The sequence below is a fragment of the Amphiura filiformis genome, chromosome 4, assembly GCF_039555335.1.
Source record: "Amphiura filiformis chromosome 4, Afil_fr2py, whole genome shotgun sequence".
Lineage (NCBI taxonomy): Eukaryota > Metazoa > Echinodermata > Ophiuroidea > Amphilepidida > Amphiuridae > Amphiura > Amphiura filiformis.
Genome location: NC_092631.1, coordinates 32,095,407 through 32,122,769, shown reverse-complemented (window position 1 = coordinate 32,122,769; position 27,363 = coordinate 32,095,407). Strand labels below are relative to the sequence as shown.

The 27,363-nt window shown below is 38.3% G+C and overlaps 1 protein-coding gene across 1 annotated transcript in view; it reads right to left on the bottom strand.

Annotated features, from left to right (window-relative positions):
• Window positions 1–27,363, bottom strand: part of LOC140150121 (E3 ubiquitin-protein ligase rnf213-alpha-like) — an 89,535-nt gene that overhangs the window by 24,232 nt on the left and 37,940 nt on the right. The window contains exons 17-24 of the mRNA XM_072172125.1: window positions 25,586–26,723; window positions 25,077–25,319; window positions 11,166–11,336; window positions 9,967–10,083; window positions 8,742–8,852; window positions 6,450–6,503; window positions 4,736–4,921; window positions 3,927–4,011 (exon numbers count right to left, since the gene is read on the bottom strand). Coding sequence (XP_072028226.1) covers window positions 3,927–4,011; window positions 4,736–4,921; window positions 6,450–6,503; window positions 8,742–8,852; window positions 9,967–10,083; window positions 11,166–11,336; window positions 25,077–25,319; window positions 25,586–26,723 — 2,105 coding nt within the window. The remainder of the gene's footprint in view (window positions 1–3,926; window positions 4,012–4,735; window positions 4,922–6,449; window positions 6,504–8,741; window positions 8,853–9,966; window positions 10,084–11,165; window positions 11,337–25,076; window positions 25,320–25,585; window positions 26,724–27,363) is intronic.

Genomic DNA, 27,363 nt, shown 5'->3' with positions numbered 1-27,363 from the left:
TCCATGACAAAAATACACTGAGAACCCCCAACAGAGCTGATACCTCCTCTCTATGAAACAAATATTTAGTTTAAAAGCATTTTTGTTATCACTTATTGTACATGTAATATATTTTGTACAACATAAAATCCATAAATGCTCCATAAATTGATCAATAAGCATAAACAGTTCCATTTGATGATAACTACTCATGCTAGATTTACTGATCCCTTCATTGCCTATCATAGTGCCATCTTAGCTTCTAGCATACATTTGATGATGCATACAACAAAGTCATCGAGGCAGACCTTAATGGCAAGTTGCAAGAGGTTGAAAGAGCGCATGTCAACTCCAAACATGGTGAAAGTTGGAAACTGATCAACGACATCACTGGTAGAAAGGCATGCAGTACAGGTCAGTTGAAGGGAAATACACAAAGTGAAAGGGTCACCAATTGGTACAACCACTTCAAAGGCCTTCTTGAAGCCCTCCTGACATCGATGATGAGGAAGAAGAAATAACACCAGTTTTAGACGAGCTTGATATTAAAGTGGGGCCATTTGACAAAGATGAATATGAAGAAGCTAAAGCATCTTTGGTTGAGGGAAAGAGCTGTGGAGAGGACAACATACCTCCAGAAGTGCTGAAGAGATGCAACCTAGATGACATTGTGTTAGGGTTCTGCAATGACGCACTTCTCAAAGGGAAGAAACCGGATCAATGATCCATACTTAATATTGTTCCTATCCCTAAAACAGGAGATCTTAGTTCCGGAAACAACTACCGCGGTATCAGTCTAACCTCCATCGTAGCCAAAACCTACAACAGAATGATACTTAATAGGATCAGACCTGAACTTGACCAGCATCTGAGAACAAATCAGAATGGATTTAGAGTTGGTAGAACGACTGTTGGGCACATCCTTGCACTGCGTAGGCTGATTGAAGAGGTAAAGGCGCATAACCTGCCAGCGATAATAACATTCATCGACTTCAAGAAAGCATTCGACACCATCCATAGAGGCAAGATGTTGAAGATACTCCATGCCTACGGTATTCTGGAACTCATTGTTGAAGCTATTAGCAACATGTACCAAAACACAAAAGCCAAAGTAATATCACCAGATGGCGAGACAGAATTGTTTGAAATCTTAGCAGGAGTACTTCAGGGGGATACCCTCGCCCCATACCTGTTCGTGATTGTCCTCGACTTTGCACTGAGAATAGCTATTGAAGGAAACGAAGAGGAGCTGGGATTCCATCTGGAAAAGAGACAAAGTAGGAGAGTTGGCCCAGTCGTGGTGACAGACTTTGATTTTGCTGACGACATTGCACTGTTGTCCGAGGAAATACACCAAGCACAAGAACTGCTTCATAGAGTGGAGACTTCAGCTGCTAAAGTGGGCCTGAAGATGAATGTAAGTAAAACAAAGTATATGTCCTACAATAACAGGAGAGAAAACATCACAACAAATGAGGGTGTAGTACTAGAGGAGGTCGATGATTTCAAATACCTAGGCACTTGTATGAAAAGCACTGAAAGGGATGTAAAGTTACGTAAAGCAGCAGCATGGAGGGCGTGCAGTAAACTTAAGAAAATCTGGAGGTCAACTCTTACCAGGAGTTTCAAACTCCGAATCTTTGCTGCAACAGTGGAGTCGGTGCTGCTTTATGGTTGCGAAGCATGGACCATCACCCCTAAACTTGTAAAGGGTCTGGATGGCTGTTACACCCGCATGCTAAGAACTGTTCTGAATGTACATTGGAAGGAACATATGTCAAATGCAGACCTATATGGAGATATTCCCAAAATAAGCCTCAAGATCAGGGAAAGAAGAACCCGGTTTGCTGGCCACTGTTCCAGAAGCGAGGAGCCCGCATCAAAAATGGTTCATTGGATACCCAAGCATGGGAGGCGGAAACCTGGAAGACCTGCTCTGACCTACATTGACATTCTGGAAGATGACACTGGACTGGAGGCAACAGACTTGAAGACAGCAATGGAGGACAGGAAGTTGTGGAAAGCCATCACAGTTCGAGGACACCACTCGAATTAAGCAAGCAAGTAAGCAAGCATACATATGAAGCGTTCAAATGCAAAACAATGATAAATACTATTTTCAAACTTTTTGAGTTAAAAGAGGGGTAACACTATTGGTTTAGGATATGGAATGTCTTCAAACTTACATACCATGACAAATATTGTCCCCTTTATGTATACATGTAAAAAACAGGAACATTTTCAGTGTCATCATCATCATCAGTCGGCTGCGGAGCAGCGACTACAAGCTTTCTCCAACTAATGCGATCTTGGGCAAGCGAAACAATTTTGTTTGGCTGCAGCATCCCATCAGTATCTCCCAGGAGGTGCTGGACATACTGTAAGTACAGTGTGTGTGGCCGTCCTGGTTTCCTTTTCCCATGTGGTGGATTATAAAGTGCATATTCTTTCACAGGCTCGCCATCTTCAAGACGCAGTATATGGCCGAGAAATTTGAGCTGATGAATCTTGACTCTGGCAACCAGTAGAGTGGTGTTGGTCATGTTGTAGATGGTTTCATTTGGAATCCGATCCACACGCTTGATGTTTAACATGACTCTGTAGCAAGATGTTGCAAATGCATTGATCTTGTTTTCCATGTCCTTGGTATACCCATGACTCGCACCCGTACAGAAAGACAGTAACACACGTTGTCTGAAACAGCTTGATTTTTGTTTCGAAAGGCGTTCCAGTTTTCAGAAAGCTGCCCAGGCTAGTGCTTTTCTTCTTTTTAGGTCTCCAACACTAGAGCCCATCTTGGAACTAAAATACTTGAAGTCTGTGACATGGTTGATAGTACTACCATAGACTTCAAGTGCTGGTTGAGTGTTACAGTTTGCAGTCATATATTCTGTCTTAGGTGCGCTGATGACAAGGCCTAGATCTGCTGCTGCAGTTGTAGTCCTAGTTAGCTGTGACTGGGCCCAGGCTATGGAAGATTCCAGCATTCAGTGTAAATGTGAATAATTAGCATAATAAGCAAGCCAATACGTTGGTACGTGTGTATGTATTGTGGTCCCGCATCATTGTACACAGCGAAACTTCATTCGAGAAGAAACAGTGATTTTATATAAATTCATAGTTCACCGACATGCTAGAGGTAGCGTGCATGTAGCAGGAATATTATCGCATTTAATCATAAAGGAGTATTATTCCTGGTATCACCGTAGCTGTTAGGATGCTTACAGATGTTTGTGCATGTCCCAATTTATCAAAATGAAATTCCTGGCCGCTACCCACAATTCCTAGGGACGTGTGAAATTTCATAAATTGGTAATCTCAAATCGACTGTTTTTATGATTTCTTTGGAAACACATTGATATGGAATGTCAAATTTCAGGATGGTAATGAGGAAAAATATGATCTATTATATGATAAAAAATCTCATCAACAATGAGATAAATTGGGGGACGAGGCTGTCATCTGGGTCACAGACCTTTTAAGGACACCAACACCTGTCCTACAATGTTGGATTTAAATTGACACCTTGCTTTAAAAATTCCAAAGTAAGTTTTTGAAAATATGATCAAAAGTAGAGCACATAAAGTTACATTTTACCAGCCATATTTCCCGATATCTCAAACTGAGAAAAATCGATTTAACTATGTTGAGCACAGTTTCTGACCCTTTACTCTCAAAGGGTACGTCAAAACTAATAAGTTCAGATATTTTTTCTATCTGGACACAAAAATGCAGTGTTTACTTATTCATTTACTGCTTTAGTATGATACATTGTTAACATGCAAGAAAACTGGAATGTGTGAAGGAGAGTGTGGTTTGGCATTGAGGGAACTCTATGCAAGGCTATATAAGACTTGTAGGCTACCATTTCATTTTCATGTACCCTCTCTCAGAGATCACTTAGTGTAACTTCAGTTGATCAAAAATTAACAGAGAGCCATACATACCATACCACTGTACATTATCTCTTGCTGCTATGGCGTCTCTGGCTTCCATGCGGTAATCCTCGGGCATAGTGGGCAGGAAGGATTTCTGCAATTGAAATTGGCAAACAAATACTTATACATAAACAAGGTGGTTTGAACCACAAGTCTCATCGGATATTGCAATATAGGGCCAAGAGAGGTAACTTGAATACATGTGAAAAACAAGCAGGTAGATATTATACTGCTGACCCACCCACTACCCTTTCAGCTCATCTGTCCCCAACAACATTTGACCTGTGACTACTAAATATGTGACCATTGGCACCATCAATACATGGTTCTACAAATTGAACCTCTGATCTAAGTTTGATTGAAACTGGACTTAAACTGTTTAACTGTTTTACGCATTCAGCTCATATCCAATTATTACCTTGATATGACTTTTGACACCGCTATTGTGAGAGTTCCACATTGCACCTATACATGTATATGATCCAAGTTGGACAACTATAGCCTTGAAATGCTTAATTGAGACCAATTACACATTAGTGTATTTTTCAAAATGTCATCTGCTGTTTAACCTCTTGTGATCTTTGACAAAACATATTCTGCGAGAGAGCACAATAATAAAATCACCCACTTATTGGGTAAGAACAAATTTCAGCTAATGAAGTCCACAGCAGAGTTGATGTTGTAGTTACTGTATCTACAAAGTTTTTACTTTTAAACCACATGATATCAACCCAAATTTGATTTGAAAAAGAAAGCCTTGTTATACTTAATTTGACATTTTTGTTATCAGTCATGCAAGTCAATTGTAAGCCACATACCTGTAATTGAGCAGGAGCTGCAAGAAGGTTCTGTAGTGGTCCTAGCAGATGGTGTTTTGGTGCGCAACTAAGAACTGTAAAAGTGTGCACTACAAGAGCTGACAGGGTCTGGTGAATGGTTGTCTGACCTGGGTCTGCTGATAATAGGTGACCCAGTTGGTTGGTAACTAGACAATTGGCAAAATCCTGAAATAAAAGAATGCTGTAAGTTCACTGTAACATATTTTTATCAGATGTCTGATGATTAAAAGCAAACAGGTGTGCAAAGACCTCACAAAACTCCATGTTGTGAAGGTCTTTTCTGATTACAGGCAGACATCAAGCATATTTTAAAATGTTCTTCAAATCATCATGTGGTTGGTTGCAGCCTACGTGTTGTCACTTTTGTTTCACAAAACCTTTTTCTATTATCTTAAATTATAACGAGGCTTTGCATGGGAAATGTGTCACTTTTGACTCTCACAACTCATAAACATAATTATAAACATATTAAATGACTTAGGGAGGACAGCTTTTATGGTCTACTGAGCTCATCAATGCTTTGCTGTCTTCGATAGCGCATTGTATCAGAGAGGTACCTGGCTTTTATCAAAGCCCAAACCCATAAAAGCCTGTAGCAAACTCTGCCAGGCTCCGCTCAATTGTACACTACGCTCCGATACCACACGTTGACCAAAATATCGTTCGAATCAATTTTACGACCATGCCTGAATTAACAACCCCTTGAAACCTAATTACACCACTTTATGTAAACATAAACTTACACACATTATTGACTTTCTATTGACCGCAGACATGACCCCATACATGCTTATTTAATGACCACTTGAGTTATTGATGAGTGGGTCGTTATGTACTTACTAAACACAAAGGATATTGATTATGGTTTTACCATCGACCACGTTTATAATCCTGCTGCTCTGCTGAACGCTCCGATAGATATCAGCAAACTCGTATACTGTTTGCTTGTTCCTATCGAACGCTCTAGCGTACATGAACCATTATCGAAGACAGCAAAGCATTGCTGAGCTAAGTAGACCATAAAAACTGTCCTCCCTTAAGTGCATGGGGTACTTTATTCTGACTGGGGAACTTTCCGACTCTATGACTTTCCCCCATTTACAGTGGGAAAATATCATAACTGATTCCACTTAAGTAGCAATCAACTTAATTTGTATTATAAATGTAAATAGGTAAAGTCGTAGTTAATCATAATACAAAAAGTTGTAATTCATTTATTTCAAGTGAATTCAAAATAATTACATCTTTTTGCTAATGTATACAAACTTGTTGTTGAATTTGTGTTCATCTAGTGACCTATGGCTGTTGCAATTTAGGCTATCACCAGGCAAAAGAATTTGACTTTTATAAATTTGAATTCAGTGTTAACTCTCAATCATCACAACACTCATAAACAAACCAAGTCAGAGTTTGATTGACAAATGATGTCAGATGCAAAATTGTCTTTTTAATTCTATCTTTGATAGTATTTTGTTATCAATATCCACATTGATTGCATTATTTTTCATTTGAGTGTATGCATTTTGTTTTCTGAATGGACATGAGCTTTTAATATTGCATTCACCCTAATTTTTGTTCCTTCTCTTAATAAAGTAAGTACTTAAAAGGCATCTCATTACATAAAATAAAATTAATACAAAAATTTGGATATATCACAATTTGCCCCTGAATCCTCCACATGTTTATTTCATACCTTGCAATGGACTGATGGACTGCTCTGTATGTAAGTCTGTAGTTCTTCCTTCATCTGAGGAAAAACAATTGAAATATAGGGGTGGATTATTATCAAGTAAAGTTTGAAATTTCCAAAGCTGGCTGTTGGTACCTGCAAGCCTAGTATAATGTTATCATCCATGCAACTTCAGCGATATTGTTCAATTTACCATATTTTGGGCATAATTTTTCATTTAAAGTCATCACTTTATTAGCATACTGAGAGATAAAAAATACATATTTTGACCTTCTCCACAATATTAAATATTCTTTTCTTAATGTTACTATAAGAATAAAGCTGAACTGAACTCTACATTTCCAATACACTGACTCTGTATCACTATGAAATTTTTACACTGAAAATGATAGTGTTCCACTGAAAATCACCACTATACAAAAGAAAATATATGTTCCAAGTCACCATTTGAGATCTGCGATGGATGCAATTGAATATATGAATACAAAAGCCACCTGAGTCCATACTTTGGCCAAATTGAGTTAAGCATGGGAAATTGTTGCTATACATAGGCATGTCATATGCATGAAAGAACAACTCAAATTCATTCTCTGTGTCTATTGGGCATGTGAAAAATAGCATGTATGAAAGAATCGCCCAATTCCATGATTTGAGTCTTGTAACACATTGATTGAAATCCAGTATGTATAAAAGTCCACTTGTAACACATTCATTGCTAGAGAATGACTTTTGAACAAAAAATGGGTTTAATAAAGGAAAGTGTGTGGTTTATATTACATGGCAGAATGCTTATCAACATTATACATACCTGTGTGCTTTATTTTGTATTATCTTACTAGTGGTAATCTCATTCTAACATTGTTGTCTTTGTATATGATTCAAAAACCAAAAGTCCAAAATTTAAAATGAACCCCACGAAGTCCCTGAAATGCTAATCGTCATACCTAATACAGGTTAATCCACTCATTTGCACGTAAAACTTACCATATTGACCAGGTAAATCTAACTGAAGGAATTAAAATGATACACGGGTTTTTCTCTCAAAATAACTTCGCATGGACTTAGGTGGCTTTTGTATTCATGTATTCAATTTGTCTCCTGGTCCATCAATGTTGCTGGTGATCAACAATTTTGTGTTGCTGGACAAGAGAATGGAACTCTCTCTCTGATAACATTATTCTTTGGTGCACCTCAAGTTCGGTAGTGACGTCAATGCCTTTTGCACTTGCGCTGCAAGCATGTCAACAAACTGCCCTTGTACATGTGCGTGTGTGTGCTCTGCGTAATTAAATTTACATGCATATTTTGATACTGTGCCCAGCAAAATATGCACCCGAACTTGAGGCAAACCAATGCATAGAAGAGCTACATGTTTCCTCATTAAAAAAACCTCAAAAATTTATTTATTCTGTATTTTTTATTTTTTTTTATTTCTCATTTTATTTACCTCTATACATTGTAAGTGCTTTTTGTAATTGCATCTTACATGTTAGAAGTAGTATATAGTAGAATAAGATCATATCAAATGCTTAGTCAGAACTGACTGGCTATGTCCACCTTAAAGGTTGTTGGATTTGGTCCACCATTTCAGCATGAAGTTAGACATGGTCACTATGCCACAGGTGTCCATGTCCTATGTTAATTATATCAAGGAGAATCAGTGTTTTTGCTGCCATTTATGATTTCTCAGAAAAAATCTTAAACTACAACTTAAACTAGGCATGTTACTCATAGGGGTCTACGATAAGTGCGGGTGCGTTAGCGAACAGAAAGGGAGTTTGCGCATAAGTGCTGACAAGTTCAGCGCTCTGTGTCCACTCAGGTGAGCCAGGTTGCCAGGTTCGAACATTCTATTAGAAAGATGAGACTCTTATTGTTAAATTTAACCCGGCTGGCACCTTTGTCCAAAAATGTTGCAGGAAACCCTGTAACTAGAGCAGATAGACTGATGTGGCCTCTCTACTATATTGGCATCAGTCAAATTCAAACATGCTCAGAAGGCTTAGGCACTGGATTTTCTTATCTGGAGTTTAATAATCTTATTATAATAATCTTAATAAAGTTATTATTGTTTATCCCTCCAGTTTTCATATTCCAAAAACAAATTGACTGACCTCAGGTTAAACCCCAAACATGTTCTCTTGTGGCTTTAAAAATACTGAACATATCAGCATAAGTACATAGTAACCAATATAGTGAATTACAGGGAAGTTCACTGAAAGGGAAATCAAGAACAAGGATTAATGGGGATTAGTTGTGACGACATTTCATTATCAAATCATACTGATATCTCACCTGTTGTGGCACTTCCTCTTGGTCTCCCTGTGCACAGTGAGACAATGTCACCTCTCTGTATAAAGCTAACAACAAAGCTGCCTCTTGCTGGTTTCTAGGTTTCTGACAATCCTGCATGAGAGAGCGAGAGTACTGGATAATATTAGTTATTAGGTGAAGCAGAGGTATGGTACGGGAAATTATCGTGCGCGAAGTGTCATACTGGGTGAAGCCGAAGGCTGAACCCAGTAAGACACTGAGCGCACGATAATTTCCTGTACCATACCGACGCTGAACCTAATAACAAATTTATCATACCACTAAGTCATTCTAAATATTGAAATAATTACGTTTTTAAACATTTTAATTCCTGCTAAATAGGAAAAATATTACAAAAAATAGATGACTGTTCCGCGTATTACAGGTTCCGTGCATTTTACGGGCCCGGTTTACGCGATTCGCCTTTATACGCGTACCTCACCGTACACGCGTATCGGCCTTGCGAAATACGCTCTCACTGACTAGATATAAAGCGTAAAATACGCACTCACTTACTAGATATGAAAATATATCAGGTTAGCGGTGTTCTTTGATGTTTACCTTAGTGGTATGATAAAGAAACCTAACTAGTTGGCAATTGAGCATTTTAAATCAGTTGGATTAGTTGTAACCTGACTGTTATTTGATTGGTAACATGACATGTTACTAACATGTGGTAGGCTTGTTAGAAAAGTTTCACAACATAAACAAAACTTATATTATGCCCTTGGCAAAATAAATATTATAAGATGTCATAAAATGTTCAATATGCATCAGGCAAATGAATATAACAGCTGACCTTTAGTAGTGGGATTCATACATGTACAATGATATTTGTCAATGCACAAGTACACCACTTTGAACATTTAGGCATGCATATTTCTGCGTACCTACACAGTAATGGTTAAATTGATTTCAGGCCACCAATGAGGGATTTTTGTTGTTGATTAAAAAAATTTAAAAGTGCATGTTTTGATATTCATCATTTGAATGTCAAAAAAATCCTATCATTAACCTCTAATCTAGGCAAACTGAAAATGTAAATTGGACCACAGCAATTGGTCCAGTCTGATTCAACAGTCAAGTGAATTAAAAGCTATATGGTAAAATCTTTTGGTGCAAGATATCCTGGGTTTTCCTTGTCCTCCTTTGCTTGTCCTCTTTTGAATTCTCAATGTTCATCATTGCCATCATCAGTTTTACTTACTCTGACTGCTGCTGTAACCCCACCAAACTGGTCTGTCATTACAAACTGTGCTAAGGCCTCTCTGATATCTCGGTACACACCACCACACACAACAAAACGATCTGGAACTTGTGTGGTCTGAAAACAATACAAAGAATTAATAACTCACAAATGCAATCAAGTTCAGTAAGATGTTGGATAACATTACATGAATTTCACAATCACGCTTTGTTAACCATAGAAAAAATACTTTTATACCCCAAAAAACACTTATCTTTAGTTACTTTCATTTTAAATACACACCCTGCATAATTGTTCTGACATAGATGAAATTCTTTAAAAAAATAAAATTGAAACAAAATGTGAAAATATTTAAAAATATCTGATAATTTTAATATGTCAGTTTAAAAATTCAAATTTTCTCAAAAAACTACAATTGAGTGCATCTGTGCATTTTCTGAAATCATATATAGGGTCATATTAAGTGATCTGAAATCACTTAGTGCTTCAATCACACAGACAAGAAGCAATATTTGTGTATTTTCTTCAATAGAGGCCGTCAGCGTGACGTCATATGCCGCCATCTTGTGGGTACACGCTGCGATGGTCGTTCGATCTCCATGCGTGATCAGCAAAATCACCATGTCGATGCGCGATAACAGTTGCGTGGCAAGCCGCGCCCTGTAGTAGTGTCCGCCACACGCATTACGCCGTATCATTTGTACCCACAAGATGGCGAAAGGCTGACGGCCTCTATATGCAGGTGAGAAGGCTAATCCAAGTAATAACAACTCATGAGGTTGGGATGGAGGGATTCATATGACCCAGTTTATACCAATGCTGTAGTTTAGCTGCCAAATTGGGTTACCCAAAAATCGCTTGCTGCGACCAAAGTAAATCATCATGTTGCAACTTGCCTAAAATTGGGATACTTTTGCAAGTGTCCAACTGCTGGGTTTATAACCATCTATATATTATTTTATAACCATCAAGTCACCAGGTACCAAAAGCTTATTCTCTCAAGTCAGCTTTCATCAAATTGTGTGATTTCATTGCTAGATTTGGTAACGTTGTCCCTAAATTTGGTTATGGTCTGTGGGACAATTTGACGCACCTTGGTTAGTCTGTGGGACAATTTGCAGCATTTGGTAAGTATGAATCATTTTGGCAACACTGATAAGACCCTGACCATCCACACACCTAATACTCATTTTACTTACTCCTGTTTTCAGCTCCCTGGGTTTGACCCATCTTAGCTGTGCATGCTGGGATAGCATATCCATGGTATTGGTGCCATAGCATTTGCACAGCTGCCGTATCAGGAATAGGTGAGCTTGATGGTTGGATTCCTCATTGCAGAAAGATTTGGCTTCTTGAAACAAGTTCTTGATCTGCAGATAAATTTAAAAAAATAGAAAGTTTGAATACTCCACCATTATTAAAATTGCATAAAAAATTGCATTTACCAATGTATCAACTACATGTACAGCAACATATTGTAGGGTTATAATTTTCAGCACAGTACTTCAGTGGACTGCCAATTTGGCGCAGTTTATGGTGTATATGGAAGTAGGGTTCTGATTGGCCAATTGAATCACGTCATCATCACATCGGCACCTCATTCGCTAGTCAAACTGCGTAGCATCGTGTGACCTAGTTCTTTTTACGCGATAATCAGACAGACCAGACGGACACCACTGAAGTAATTTGCTGAATAGTATAAAAACATTTCTTTCATGGTTTTTAGAACCACATTTTTACTTGTAAAAGAAACTGCACAGAATTAGCATAACACAGAATCTTCTATAGAATGATTACACAGGTTTATTCACTATGAAATCTTGACAATGAAAATCACACTGAAAAGCCTACCTCAACGCTGAAATGCGTTTTCCCATAGAAGGTCTACGCTGAAAAAAATTATCAGCAAATTTTCAGTGTATTTTTCAACAATCGGTGCTCTTGCTATAATGAACAATGATTCTGGCTACTAATTTACATATCAATTGTGCCGATCGGCATCTATGGTAACCGTATGCAAATGATCATAAACTACTACCATATACGGGAGTTTGATCCACGCTGAAAATGCGCTGAAATTCTTCCCAAGCGCAGTGCAATCATTATATTTATTTTGATCAGAATATGATTCAACATGTTTAAGTACCACTTGACACTTCGTATTATCCCAATTGAAGCTAATTGATGTGCTATTTATAATGTACATAATCCGTGACCGTTATCCGTGACTGTTATCTGGGACCGTTATTTTGCCTAAAGTACTAGTTTGCTTTTATGTTTGAGTTTCCCTTGTTGGCGTCGGCACCTTGGCCTTTGTACTAGCTTTCAGTTTACGTTTATATAGGCCTAATTATAAATAGTGTTGGAAATCATTTTCAAATATAATGATTTTTATAGTAAGAAATATTATACTTGTTCGCCATGATGAGCCATTTATATAAGGCCCTATAATTATTAGTTATTTTCTTTGAACCTCGCCTATGGGGGAAAAAAGAAAATGTTTCTTGGCTCTAATTTACGGTTTGTAAAATTATGTGGTTTTCATCTCAATACTAAAGTTTGCGTGTACCCAGGCATCGAGACTGGGATCGAGACATTCTCAACCAGGGACTCGTGGAAGCATCGACACTACCCAATCCAGTGATATAAACGGAGGCCTGCCGCGAAACCCCGGCCAGCTGATGACCTGTAGCGAGCCTAGATAGCGGCCCGATGCTAGCAGGCCAGATAGCCAAACTCTTCAGCTCGTTAGATATATTTTCGCCCTGGGTTTTCGCCGTGTTGAATCTGCACTCTAGGAATGCCCGGGGTAGGAATGCTAAAATTAAATGAAAGTAGTGTCTTAAAAGGTCCTATAAGTATAATGATTCGATCCTTGAACGTTGAACAAGTAATTTGTATTCGATCGACACATCGTGTAGGTCTACCCGCTTTAAAATCAACAAGTTCAACTTGAAACATCAAGGGAATCAAGTTGAAGGTAAATTTATTTTGATATTATAGACATACTTCATGTGCAAGATATTATCACAAGACTTGTAGTCGTAAATTTTATAGGCCTATCTTGCACATTTCTTACCTGATTTATATTGCGTGTATTGCTTTAAATCATTTCAAGACATAATTTTTGTTCAGCAGTGTTTTTCGTACTTTTGGCACATGTTCCCACTACATTTTTTTACAATCGTCCGATGACGGCATTTTTCTTGTCAGATACTTGTCATGCTTGTTCTCCATCTCATCATGACAACACATGCACACCAATGGTATAGGGTCATTAATTTATCTTTTTCATTTTTCAAAGACCCTAGAGTGAATGTTGCATCGTATTTCCATCTTTATGGTCGATGTCCATACCATTGGTACGTCTACGTGTACCATGCATGGAGTTGTAACCATGGTAACGCCGGGCGGTGATCTTTGTGGTCGATGTCTGGTATATCATGGGTTTACATTACAAACAACCCTGGACGCATACTACAACCAATCACAGTGTGGGAAACGAGTTCATATCACTATTACCAGGGGCTGTGCAATAGTTATGGGCCGGGGAGGGGGTGGGGATAAGAATTTTTCGGATTCACTTTACTTCCAAGAATTTGTTCCACCCCCATTAGAAATGTATGCCACCATAGGCGAGATCCCGGGTGGGGATATATCCTCCCAATATTTTGCCATGGGGATGGTCCATACATTCATCCTCCCAGAGGCGTCGCGTCAAAGGGGCCGTGTGGTCCCCCTCATTGATTGCAAAATTTAGAAAATCCCATAGGAAAATGCCCAAAAAGGGCTTGTGCCCCCAAATCAGATCCGGTTGGGTCCGATTGGTGCCAATTTTTGCGAATTTATTCCACTTTTGCAACATATTTTCACCAGTTTAGCTTTAATAAGGCACAATTTTTCATTTGTACCATAAACTTATTCTCTTGCCAAAAGGTGCTTGATTCACTATACTTTTTTCCAACCCCACCCCCCATGTCAAAAATAAATCTATGCCACTGCATGTTATACCATGGAAGTACTAGCCCTTCCATGCTTTATTCTTGTATTTATACTCATTGCGCTCTAATTTGTCAAATTATTATTGGAGTAGCTATTAATTACGGGGAGGGGGAGGCAGGCGCGTTGTTTCCCAACAATAATGCTGGCCAATATTTTTAAATATTAAAATATCTAGTTGTACTACACATTGGTGTGTAGCCAGTTTTTCAGAACGGACGGAGGGGGGATGGCCACAGACTTGCTATATTTTTTGCCAACATAACCCGATTTTGGGGGGCCCAGAGCTCAAGAATCTAACAAAAAAGGGAGGGAGATTGGGGTACAGAGGAAACTTTTCCAACAATTTTTCACCGCACGCCTATGGGGCTGGCATTTTCTTCGGAAGGAGGGGTCCAAATTTATAAAAAAATCAGCGCCAATAAAATTGCGACCCCCTATTTTGACAACAAATATTTAATGACTCCCCCCACTTTACCCCTAAACATGCTTAAAACACACTATCTGTGGTCATCTTGTGACTTCCTATTCATTTTGGTCATCAAAATTTTTATGACCCCCCCCTTTTTCCAAAAGTTTATGAGCCCCAGTTTATTTGGGACCTACCCTCTTCCGCGGATCCGAAGAAAATGCCAATCTGTTTCCCCTCCCTCTCGCTGCTCCCCCTCCCATAATTCCCGACACCGTGCGGATAAACATTTTGATATTGAATTTTAAAAGTCAATATCAAAATTATGTTTACACCAGGTTTACACGCACACCTGTCTTGTCGCTGTTCCGTCTGATTACCATGGTTACATGCACATGGTCCCCAACCGCTCTCCAATAATTATGATCATGATGATAGGTCATCAACGGGTCAAGTATGTTATTTACATCAGGGATGTGAGGCTACTCTCACATCCCTGGTACCATGCATCGAGTTGTAACTATGGTAACGCCGGTGGTGGTCTTTGTGGTCAATGTGTACTGTGTACAGCCGTTGGGGACAAGCTGTGTGAAGCAATTTCACATCAGGGACTGTGCAATAATTATGAGCCCGAGGGGAGGGGGTAAGAATTTTTTGGATAGCCGGAGGGAGGGGAAACCGGGGAGGGGCGATTTTTGGCAAGCCAAGGGGGGATTTGGCAAGCCAGGGGCCTGAGGGGGGTTGGCACACATTGGTGGGGCGCCTTTTCAATAAAATTTGGCATGTAAGGAGGGGCAAAGATTTGTTGGCAGGCGGTGGGGGGCATTTTTGGCACACCATTTGAAAACTTTTACCCCCCTACCCCCGGCTCAAAATAATTGCAAAGCCCCTCATCATTTTTATTTCATTAAAACCTGTTACTCGATTCATACTGCGCCCTAATTGGTCAGATTGTTATTGAGGTATCAGATTTATGATATTAATGACGGGGGAGGCAGTCACGTTGTCACAGTTTCCCAACAATATTGCTGGCTAATAATATGTAATGTCAAGTTAATTTGTCTACACAGTGGCGTAGCAAGGTTTTCGGGACAGAGGGGGGGCTTCAACTTTTAATTGAATCTATTCCAAAGTGATTTGGTGACAGAAGTTCAAGAGCTCAAGAATCTAACAAGTGAGGGGGTTGGTATACTAGTATATTGGTATACCAATATATCCCACTCCCTCCCTCTCTCTGCCCCCCGTAATTCCTGATACCGCATGGATAAACGCGTTTTTTCGTGCTTTAAAAAAATTTAGTCTTGGATCAGTTTTGACACTATTACAAGGGCACTTCGTGATTCACAGCCTCATCCCCCACTTTTCTCAAAAAGTTGACATTTTTATACCACTGGGGCTAAGGGCAGAGGGGAGGCCATTTTTGGCAGGCCGAGGGGGGGGGGGGTAATTTCAAAATTTTACCCCCCCCCCTCCGTGCTCATAATTATTGACTTTGGGCTTCATCTTCGTCAATACTGCTGTTTTCTTTGTTTTTTGCCAAGTTTCATTTCAAAAATACCAAATGACAATTATTTAAAGGACTTATCCTTCACTTTTAAGCAATTTATAAACAAATTTGTTTATACACTTTCGCTGGGATCACTGAATGGGACTAAGTGATAGTAAAGCTGTCATCCCTTACATAACGACTAAGGCTGTCATCCCTTACATAACGACGCAATCATCCATCATAAAAATTGAGCGTTTGCTGGGAATTTCCGTTCTTTTGAAGGAGCACCAGTGTGATACACTTTGAATGCTTGGCGTCAGGTGGTTGTGGGCAATTGGTTTCACCATTCACAATACACCAAATGACCCTAGTGATCGACCATTGGCATAAAATTACATTAAAAAATATAGAAATATGTGGCATTTTCCAATATTACTGATTTTATTAAAAAATTGATAATCTACATGTTAAATCATTGATCAACCTAAGTCTTAATGATCAAAACACTATAATTCTTTTTGCTTGTTTAAATTAATTTTTTGGCAGGCCGAGGGGGGGGGGCAAGTAATTTTTGCGCACATTTAGGGACCACCTTTCAAATAACACGCTCTAGAAAGGCTTAGGAAAACACTACATAAACGTTCAAATATGCAAAGAATTTTTGACAGGCAGGGGGAAGCCATTTTGGCAGGCCGAGAGAGAGAGGGGGGAAATAATTTGAAGGCTTAGGAAAACACTACATAAACGTTCAAATATGCAAAGAATTTTTGACAGGCAGGGGGGAAGCCATTTTGGCAGGTCGAGAGAGAGGGGGGGGAAATAATTTGACAAATGTACCCCCGTGCTCATAATTATTGCACAGGCCCTTTGTCTTTGGGCTTCAACTTCGTCAATACTGCTGTTTTCTTTGGGTTTTTTTTGCCAAGTTTCATTTCAAAAATACCAAATGACAATTTGAACTTATCCTTCACTTTTAAGCAATTTATAAACAATTTTAATTTGTTTACACTTTCGCTGGGATCACTGAATGGGACTAAGTGATAGTAAAGCTGTCAGCCCTTACATAACGACGCAATCATCCATCATAAAAATTGAGCGTTTGCTGGGAATTTCCGTTCTTTTGAAGGAGCACCAGTGTGATACACTTTATATCCACATATAGAAATATGTGGCATTTTCCAATATTACTGATTTTATTAAAAAATTGATAATCTACATGTTAAATCATTGATCAACCTAAGTCTTAATGATCAAAACACTATAATTCTTTTTTTGCTTTTTAAATTAATTTTTGGCAGGCCGAGGGGGGGCAAGTAATTTTTGCGCACATTTAGGGACCACCTTTCAAATAACACGCTCTAGAAAGGCTTAGGAAAACACTACATAAACGTTCAAATATGCAAAGAATTTTTGACAGGCAGGGGAAGCCATTTTGGTAGGCCGAGAGAGGGGGGGAATAATTTGACAAATTTACCCCCCCGTGCTCATAATTATTGCACAGGCCCTTTGACTTTGGGCTTCAACTTCGTCAATACTGCTGTTTTCTTTGGTTTTTTTTGCTAAGTTTCATTTCAAAAATACCAAATGACAATTTGAACTTATCCTTCACTTTTAAGGGATCTAAAATGAGCGTTTATTGCGTTTCGACAGTATTTTTTGTGGGACAGGAGAGCACCTCAGACCTATCGAATTGCATTCTGAATCTGAAGCATGTCTTTCTGATATCAAATAATTTTCATTTTTGAAAATCACAATATAATACAAATTTTATGACAAATTATAAAAAGTGATATTTTTCAAATTTTTGATATATAACAGTCCTCGAAGTAAATTATATAAATCTAATGATATATTCTTAAAGTGTATGTAGCAGGGAGGAAAAGCCGACGGTCAATTGAAAATTTTGACCTTTCATATTGAAGATATGGATTTTTTCCCAAAAAGACCTATTTTTTTTTTGGTGTTTTGGGAAAAAAAATCCATATCTTCAATACGAAAGGTCAAAATTTTCAATTGATCGTCGGCTTTTCATCCCACCTACATACACACTTTAAGTATAAATCATCAGATTTATAAAGTTTACTTCAAGTACTGTTAAATATCAAAAATATCAATTTTTAATGATTTGCCATAAAATGTGTATTAAATTGCTAATTTCAAAAATCAAAATTATTTGATATCAGAATGACATTCTTCGTATTCAGAATGCAATTCGATATGTCTGATGTCCCAAAATAAATACTGTCCAAACGTTCATACCCCAGCCCTTAAGCAATTTATAAACAATTTTAATTTGTTTACACTTTCGCTGGGATCACTGAATGGGACAAAGTGATAGTAAAGCTGTCATCCCTTACATAATGACGCAATCATCCATCATAAAAATTGGGCGTTTGCCTAGAATTTCTGTTCTTTTGAAGGAGCACCAGTGTGATACATTTTGAATGCGCGCCAGATGGTTGTGTGCAATTGACCCTAGTGACCCTTAGCATAAAATTGCATTAAAAATATAGAAATATATGTGGCTTTTTTCAATATTATTGTTTTTATTGGCTTCACAATACACTAAAAGACCCCATTATAAAATTACATGAAATAATGAAATACTAGGCGGTTACCTATTATTTGGCGGTTCTCGGCTGTCGTGATGGATGGTGAGTATTGGTGACTGTACCCATCACCAAGTTACATGCCCATATGACAGTTTTTGCAAATTTGACCTCAGTTGACCCCCGGTGACCCCGAAATGACCTTCCAAAATTTGGCTCTAAATGTTGACTGTACCCACCAAGTGTCATGCCCATCAGGCAGTTTTTTACTAATTTGACCTCAGATGACCCCTGGATGACCTCGGGTGACCTTGACCCTCTAACCACACACACCAAGTTTGAGGAACATGGGCATGCGCATGGGGGAAAAGTTCCCCAATCAGAACTCTTGACCCTTCTGTAGTAAAAATCCAAAACTACGAAGAAAAGTTCCACTGTGGAAATGTTGAATTCCCCCTGCTGAAATTCACTTGTCAGTGCCCCCCCCACCCCCCCACCCCATATACATCATCAATCGTGTTGTTGCTTGTTTGTCATTTCTTATACCACTTTTGGTACATCCCCACTTGGTATTTTACTCCTATCAAACATTCATAAACATTAAGATTCTGACTACACCCACATGTGTTTAGGAGCCGTTTAGTCTGGTCCCCAAGCCCCAACCACATCAACGGTGAAGTATGCCCAGGCCTCTTCTCTTTCTCTATCTGTCTGTCTCTCTCACTCACCCCCACCTTCCCTCCCTCCCTCACTGCATGCTGCATGGAAGTAAGTATTAGGGACGCACCATTAGATATCAAGGGGGGGCTTGGTAGTTGGGGTCGTGACAAATTTTTTTTTTTTTTTAGCACCTCGGTGAAGCAAATTTTTTTTTTTAGCCCCTGGATGAAGCAAATTTTTTTTTTCAACACCTCGGAGAGACAAATTTTTTTTTTTTTGCAATGGTAAAGTCCTATAATTTTCAACAATTTGTTTGTCGAGTTGTAAAATGTTGTCCATTTTTATAATCATTTTTACGTTTTGTAGCACTAAATTTTCGAGTGCCACAAAAAACATTACTTTTAGGTGCTTGACGTATAATGAACCTCTTTTGGTGCGAAAAATTTTGGCATATTGAAGCTAAACTGGGGAAATACGGTACATTAATGTGGAATAAATGCGCGCGAAGCGCGCAAAAATTGGGGTTTTTTGGGGGTTAATTCCGTCAGAAACCCACATACAGGCGTCAACATTGGGGATGATTGTATGGACCACCCCTAGCAAATATTGGGGGATTTATTCCCCTAGGATCTACGCCTATGCTCTCAATCAGTCATGTGGACCTGGCATGTGGCACAGATTTCTATAATAATTTTGACATTGGGGTGGAATTTGGTGAAAATCTGTGAAGTAGAGTGAATCAAGTGTTTTCACTCACAAACCCGCTCACATAATAACTTTTCACAAACAAATGTGCATAAAATACGTACAAGTTCGAAGCTAAAATAAATATTCTTGTTGAAAAAAAGGAGCAAATTCGCGCGAAGCGCGAAACATTGTGCAATCTAAAAGCTATATGAGGTTAATTTTTCTTCACTAACTGTGACAATTTTTTTTTCACCCTTGACAGCAAATCTTTTTTTTTCTGGTCCGAGGTGGAGCAAATTTTTTTTTTTTTAGTCCGAGGTGGAGCAAATTTTTTTTTTTTGCTCAGATGGCAGGACAAAATTTTTTTTTCAAAAACTACCCAGCCCCCCCCTTGGTATCTAATGGTGCGTCCCTTAGTGAACAAAATTAAATGACTTGGAGGGTTTCCTGCAGATCTGTTTGCTTGATTAAAATTATAAAGCTCTGTCATTTTATGAACCGTCAAAATATAAATCGTGTTTCATTGATTTTTTTTAATTGAAAATATTGTTATGAAAATCAACAAAATGTCCAAAGTTCGGCACATAATCATGCACATTTTAATATTTTACAACTTGTCTAGCAGATCAGCAGTGGACTTTTTTTTCTCTTTTCCACAGCTGGGAGTGGACTTTCTAATAGTACATGTATTTGACGTCTTTGGTGGTATTATTATTGTTTACATCAGTCATGTACTAGTATCATACCACGTGTATGCGATGCGCGCATGCACCACATCACATTCCAGAGTAAACTCCATACCACGTGGTACAGCTGTTGTGGTTGGCCATTGAATATTGAATTTTGTTCCCGGATTATAAATCAAATTTGGACAAAATACAGACAATAAGGGACACACCATTAGATTCTCAGGGTGGGGGTAGGAAGTTTGGGGTAGGGAATTTTTTTCAATTTTTTTTTTTTAATTTCATGCATTTATACACAATTAGGTGGGGAAAGTTTTTTTTTTAGTGTTGGTGGGGAAAGTTGTTTTGTTTTTTTGCTGGTGGGGAAAGTTTTTTTTTTGCTCATGTAGTGGGGGAAGGTTTTTTTCAAAACATCCTACCCCCACCCTGAGAGTCTAATGGTGCGTCCCTAACTTCACAACATTCAATACAGGTTTTGTTTTTGGCTGAGCGGAGTTCAAAGCACGCATAAAAATGGCGTAATTGCTTGACATTCAGGATTCCGATGCAATTTCATTTTCAACAAAATTAAAGATCCCGTTATAAAATAAATGTTGGCCGGAGCTGCAATCGGGTCAGTAAAGGATAGGACTTCATAGCCGTGCTATGATCTTTTTTGGGTGAGGTCTTGCATGCCTTGCTGCCCGGCTGGGTGGATCAATGAAGACCCCAGGTCTACGGTTTAAGTTCAATCCTGGGGGAAGACGTGGGCTTTGGTTCACTTCGCAAATGGATCATTGGATATATAATCTGACTTGCTCGTTTAGTTCTGCAACGAAAATACGGAAATAGAACAAGTACTATGATATCAGAAGCATGAGATGAAAGACAATGTACGGTAAATCACAGTTTATGGATAAATACATGCTCAGTTTGCGAGATAGGTGTTGCGGAGGTTAAGTTTCATTGCAAAGGACTGCCTCTCAGTGGTGTAGATTTTTTTGGGGAAGCCAGTTGGTGAAACATTACTGAAGTAGCCTGAGGTCTATAGGGAATTCTGTCTCTTGGTACACATGATAACACATCGCTTAAAAGTATTACCAAATAGCGCCAAGCCCGCGAAAATGTGAGGTTTGTAATTTAAAATATGCACACACACACGCGGCGTCAACATGGTGGGGGGGGGGGGGGATTGTACGGAACACGCATCTTCCTCCATTTTAATTCCTATTAAATATTTAAAAATACTAGGAATCATCATGACGAACGGCCAGACAATTGATACTGAAAATCTAAATGGGGATGCGTGTATCCCAGACCCGTTTTATCTGGTTTGGTTCAATGTCATTTTTATATGAAGTGTTGTGTGTCCGAAGTAGACAAAAACACCTGTTGCTAATTTATCTCTCCATATGACAGGGGATTCCCCGAGATGGTGTCTCATACTCTGTTCGGACCAATCAGATTATGAGTATCATGGTGGGTCATTAGCATATGTAATTGATTGGGTCTTTTTGTCCTGCGATTCAGATTGTAACGAGCTGAAAAATAAATACTTTGCCGTAAGAATGTACGATTTGAACTTACTTTTTTGTTTTTCCCAAGTATACAGTCCATCTATGTAAATGTAAAATATTGTATTGTGATTTAATTGTATAAAATATTACAATATTAACATTATTTATTATGGATCCTGGCAATTAACTTCTGGGACTGCATGTGTTGTCTTCTTCGTGTCATGACACAAAATCCCTGAATGTCATGAAATTACATTTTTCACTTTTACGGATTTATTAGATGTTGAATATTCCAGATTATTTGAGATATTAAATTGATCCCATATACTTGTTATTAATATTGCCCGATTAATTAACAATAATAAATAAATAATAGGCCTAAACAGTAAAACCAACAACACAGTACATCAAATTAATGGATCGATCGTATCATGAAAAATGATATAACATGTTGACATGTGATTGAATGAAATGATAAATCAGATGATATTTGACCATCAGGGAAAAAGATAGACATGTATCACAAAGTCATACTCGGATGATATTCACTTAGTTTTACAGATACCCGAGAACTTAATTCCGCGTTCCATTGCATCACGCAAAGCGCAAACTGTCGCGATGTCGGCCTGTTTTCCATGTGGGAGATCACTGGCCGGGGATAACGGTGATCATCGGGTCGGATGGCACCCGGGGATGGCCCGCCGCGGACGGTTCATTTTTTCCCCGGGAGCTGCATTCAGAATAAAAGACCAAGCATGCAAGGGGCCGGCTAAAGCAGTCACACTGGCTCTTTTATTATATTTTAAACTATCTTTGGCATTAAAACCCAATTAAAACTATATTTTAATGATACATAGGCCTATCATTATTTTAAGTAACCGCTGAAGAAAACCGTAAATGAAATAGTGAAATTTACGAGACTGAACTTGCGTAGGCCTATCACTATTTACCCATAAAGCCTAGAGAATTTCTACTTCCACTTAAAACATATAAAAATAACTCAAAATTTAAACTTAATGTTCTGATAAATGAATTAGCACTGCAGTTTAGCCAACCTGTACCGCATGACATAACCTTATATTGAAAAGGAATTGCCCGGCGATGTCACTCAGATGATCAACATAATAAATACTAGCTAATACTGTGGGTGTAAATCATGATCAAAAACTCAATAATTCTCAAGTGTTTATTGACAAAGCACTTGACACTTGGTAATTTCATCAGCGATACACTATCATCAAGCGTGTTATACCGTGAGATCGCGTGTTGTACCGTGAGATCGCGGTAGCTTTGAGTCATATACCAAACACCCAAGAAAACTCGGGACAGCTGATTTAGACCACTTAAAGTCAACACGCGTGTTGTAATACGGATTTTCAACACGCAAATAACACGGCAAAAAATGTGTGGCACGCGGTCACTTACACGCGTCAGGTACTGTAGATATTGGCCCCTACAAGACAAACAAACATAAATGAAGGGAACTGAGAAAACAAAACAACAATAAATATATTTTGGATTTGTATTCATTACAAAATAAGGGGTGGTGCAACAATTATGTGTACCCGGGGTGGTGAATTCTCAAAATGTGCTACCAAAAATTGCCCCCCCTTTGGCCTGCCAAAAATCTTTACCGAGTTTGCCCCCCTATAATTCACCCCCCCGGGGGTACACATAATAATTATTGCACCACCCCTATAACAAACAAAATAATAATAATTAATAAATGATATATAGACCCTGGCCTTGATAGAACCTAGAATAAAAAAATACAAAATACAGTAAACAAGAAATAAAAAATATGATATGAAAATTTGTTATGGTATTCTAAATTAAACATATAGTGGTATATGGATGGGTCAGTATATGGGTTTGGTATATCAATGGGTGGTATTTTTGTCTTTTCAACTGGTATAGTCATGGGTGTCTATTCTATGTTGGTATATGCATCGGTAGTAACAATCAGGTTTGAAGTGGTATAGCCATGGGTCCTAGAAGTTTCATAATTTTGTAGTTTCATAATTTTGTAAATTTCTGGTCCTAGGCCTATATATATATTTTTTAAATGTCAAGACATCAAGGCATTAATAGCTGTTATCATTACGATAAAGCCGATGGGTTGACGCCTAGATAGATATTAACCTTTTTGAAGCTGGTCCGTTTCTCAATTCCAGAAATGTGCAGGCTGTAGATGGAATGAAAGAGCCCTCAAAACATGTACAGTGTATTAAATCAACACAGCTCAAAGCTTTCTTCCATACAATGTGTGAATGTGGTCTCTTAATTGGATTTACTAGTAGGCCCATTATCACTCACCCACAACTAGTGCCCCAACACTTGTTAATAGAGTGATACTTTATATTTATAGCCTCCTAAGTGTCTGTTATTACCAATGTCACGGTTGTTAACAATTTCAGTGTGATTACCAACATGTTGATTCTTTTCAGAAGCTTTTCAGTAGATTTTCAGTGTGATTAGCCCTAGGTTAAACTTTTCTGTGATGTTTCAGTGCATTTTCAGTGTTCAAAGTTACCCTAGACAAATCTGGACCATTCTCCTCTTGCCAATTTCTGTATTGAATATTCATTACCCTCATTTGCATGGTGCATAAAAAAGGATTCGTTTTCAGTGTGATTTTTCACACTGAAATTTTTTTCAGCATATTTTCAGTGGTAGTGAAAATTTCAGTGTGATTTTCATTGTCAAGATTTCATAGTGATTGCTTAAGCTGCTTAATTCCACAATGGAGTCTTTACACTAGTCTAACTCATGAAAATCTTACACCAATGACACACCTCAAGTCTGTCAAGAATAATCAGCCCCAGGTTCAAATTCCAGCAGATTTCACTTGGTATTGGCTGAGGTATTGACTTGGTAACATGTGGTTTTGTTTACTGTACATTAAATTTACACTTTCTTAGTAAGGTAAATTGAACAACCAAGAATACTCCTTCATTTGAACGGGATGTTAAGCCATCAATCCCCATGTTCAGAGAACCATCATACCTGTGCATTTATCCTCAGTCAGTTGATGGTGTATTTATGATAATAAACAATCTGAGAGAAAAAGCAGAATAGAATTCAAATTCATCAGTACTTGGCTGTTTTTTTAAAACTTAGGACTAGGAAACTCACCTGTCGTTCAATTTCTCTATCATGCTGTCTGTTACCCCCACAGTATACTTCATGAAGAAATTGTGCTGTTACTACCATTCCAAATCTGGCACCTGCTATAGCCTGTAGGTACTGTACTGTCACACCCTCATCTGCTGCCCGGTGACGTAACCATGCAGCTGATTCTCGGAACTCCAGGGTAGCAGAATTCAGCAGTCCTAGAGTAGGGTTTACTTGAGATGAAGCTTTGCGATACAAGGCATCCTGTACAAGAAAGATTGAAAATGCATAGACCAATTAATACAAGTTTTATGATGCATGTTGTATAATAATAACAGTAGGGAACAAAATGTGTTACTATAACTGAAACAAGCATTGCTATTGTTGGCCTGATATCTTTGCAATGTAAATAATCCCCTACATCTTACCTCTATACAGTTTATGAACAGTGTACAGACTTCAAGTACATCATGTGCAGGACTGTTGAGCAGTACTCTTTGAGCTTGGTCCAAGTACTCACTCAATCTTACCTCTATACAGTTTATGAACAGTGTACAGACTTCTAGTACATCATGTGCAGGACTGTTGACTAGTACTCTTTGAGCTTGGTCTAAGTACTGACTCAATCTTACCTCTATACAGTTTATGAACAGTGTACAGACTTCAAGTACATCATGTGCAGGACTGTTGACTAGTACTCTTAGAGCTTGGTCCAAGTACTGACTCAATCTTACCTCTATACAGTTTATGAACAGTGTACAGACTTCAAGTACAGCATGTGCAGGACTGTTGACTAGTACTCTTAGAGCTTGGTCCAAGTACTGACTCAATCTTACCTCTATACAGTTTATGAACAGTGTACAGACTTCAAGTACATCATGTGCAGGACTGTTGACTAGTACTCTTAGAGCTTGGTCCAAGTACTGACTCAATCTTACCTCTATACAGTTTATGAACAGTGTACAGACTTCAAGTACAGCATGTGCAGGACTGTTGACTAGTACTCTTAGAGCTTGGTCCAAGTACTGACTCAATCTTACCTCTATACAGTTTATGAACAGTGTACAGACTTCAAGTACAGCATGTGCAGGACTGTTGACTAGTACTCTTAGAGCTTGGTCCAAGTACTGACTCAATCTTACCTCTATACAGTTTATGAACAGTGTACAGACTTCAAGTACAGCATGTGCAGGACTGTTGACTAGTACTCTTAGAGCTTGGTCCAAGTACTGACTCAATCTTACCTCTATACAGTTTATGAACAGTGTACAGACTTCAAGTACAGCATGTGCAGGACTGTTGACTAGTACTCTTAGAGCTTGGTCCAAGTACTGACTCAATCTTACCTCTATACAGTTTATGAACAGTGTACAGACTTCAAGTACAGCATGTGCAGGACTGTTGACTAGTACTCTTAGAGCTTGGTCCAAGTACTGACTCAATCTTACCTCTATACAGTTTATGAACAGTGTACAGACTTCAAGTACAGCATGTGCAGGACTGTTGACTAGTACTCTTAGAGCTTGGTCCAAGTACTGACTCAATCTTACCTCTATACAGTTTATGAACAGTGTACAGACTTCTAGTACATCATGTGCAGGACTGTTGACCAGTACTCTTTGAGCTTGGTCCAAGTACTGACTCATGTAGGCTTGGACTTCACCAACACTGAAAAAATAATATATACAGAGAAATGGAATAAGAAAAACACAGGTTTCTTTGTCACATAAATAAAAAAATGTACAGAATGAATTTTGAATAAAACTAGTCATGTCACATTTGACAAGAATAAAAAATGATTGATTGTCCTCATCTGACCAACTCTAATCTGGAAAAAGTTTTTATTGTACAAAAATACTGACCCGACCCTAATTTTGGAAATTCCAGAAAAAGGACCATTACTTTGGAATACCATCCCTGATTAGATTGAAACTGCCATGATGTCTCCTAAGGCTTTTAAATGTAATTATAAATACAATCTTTAAATGGTTTTCCTTTATACAAATTACTTATTAAAATACATATTACTTGCATCTTCTGTATCGTCTGTCTGCACTTCTTGTAATGTATTGTGCATCTTTGCACATCTTGACCTTAACTGTCTGTAGGCGTTTTTGTTTTGAATTCAGAGGGCATTCACACCTTTCAAGTTCTGCTTTTGTGATCATCTTACCAACTTATCCAATTCAATTTTGTATATTTGTATATTGCTTTCTTGTGTACTCAAGATCAGAGTTAATAATAATTTATTTCATTTTATTTATTATTAATCAATAACTTTATAGGTACTGAGGAGGCATCTGACCCC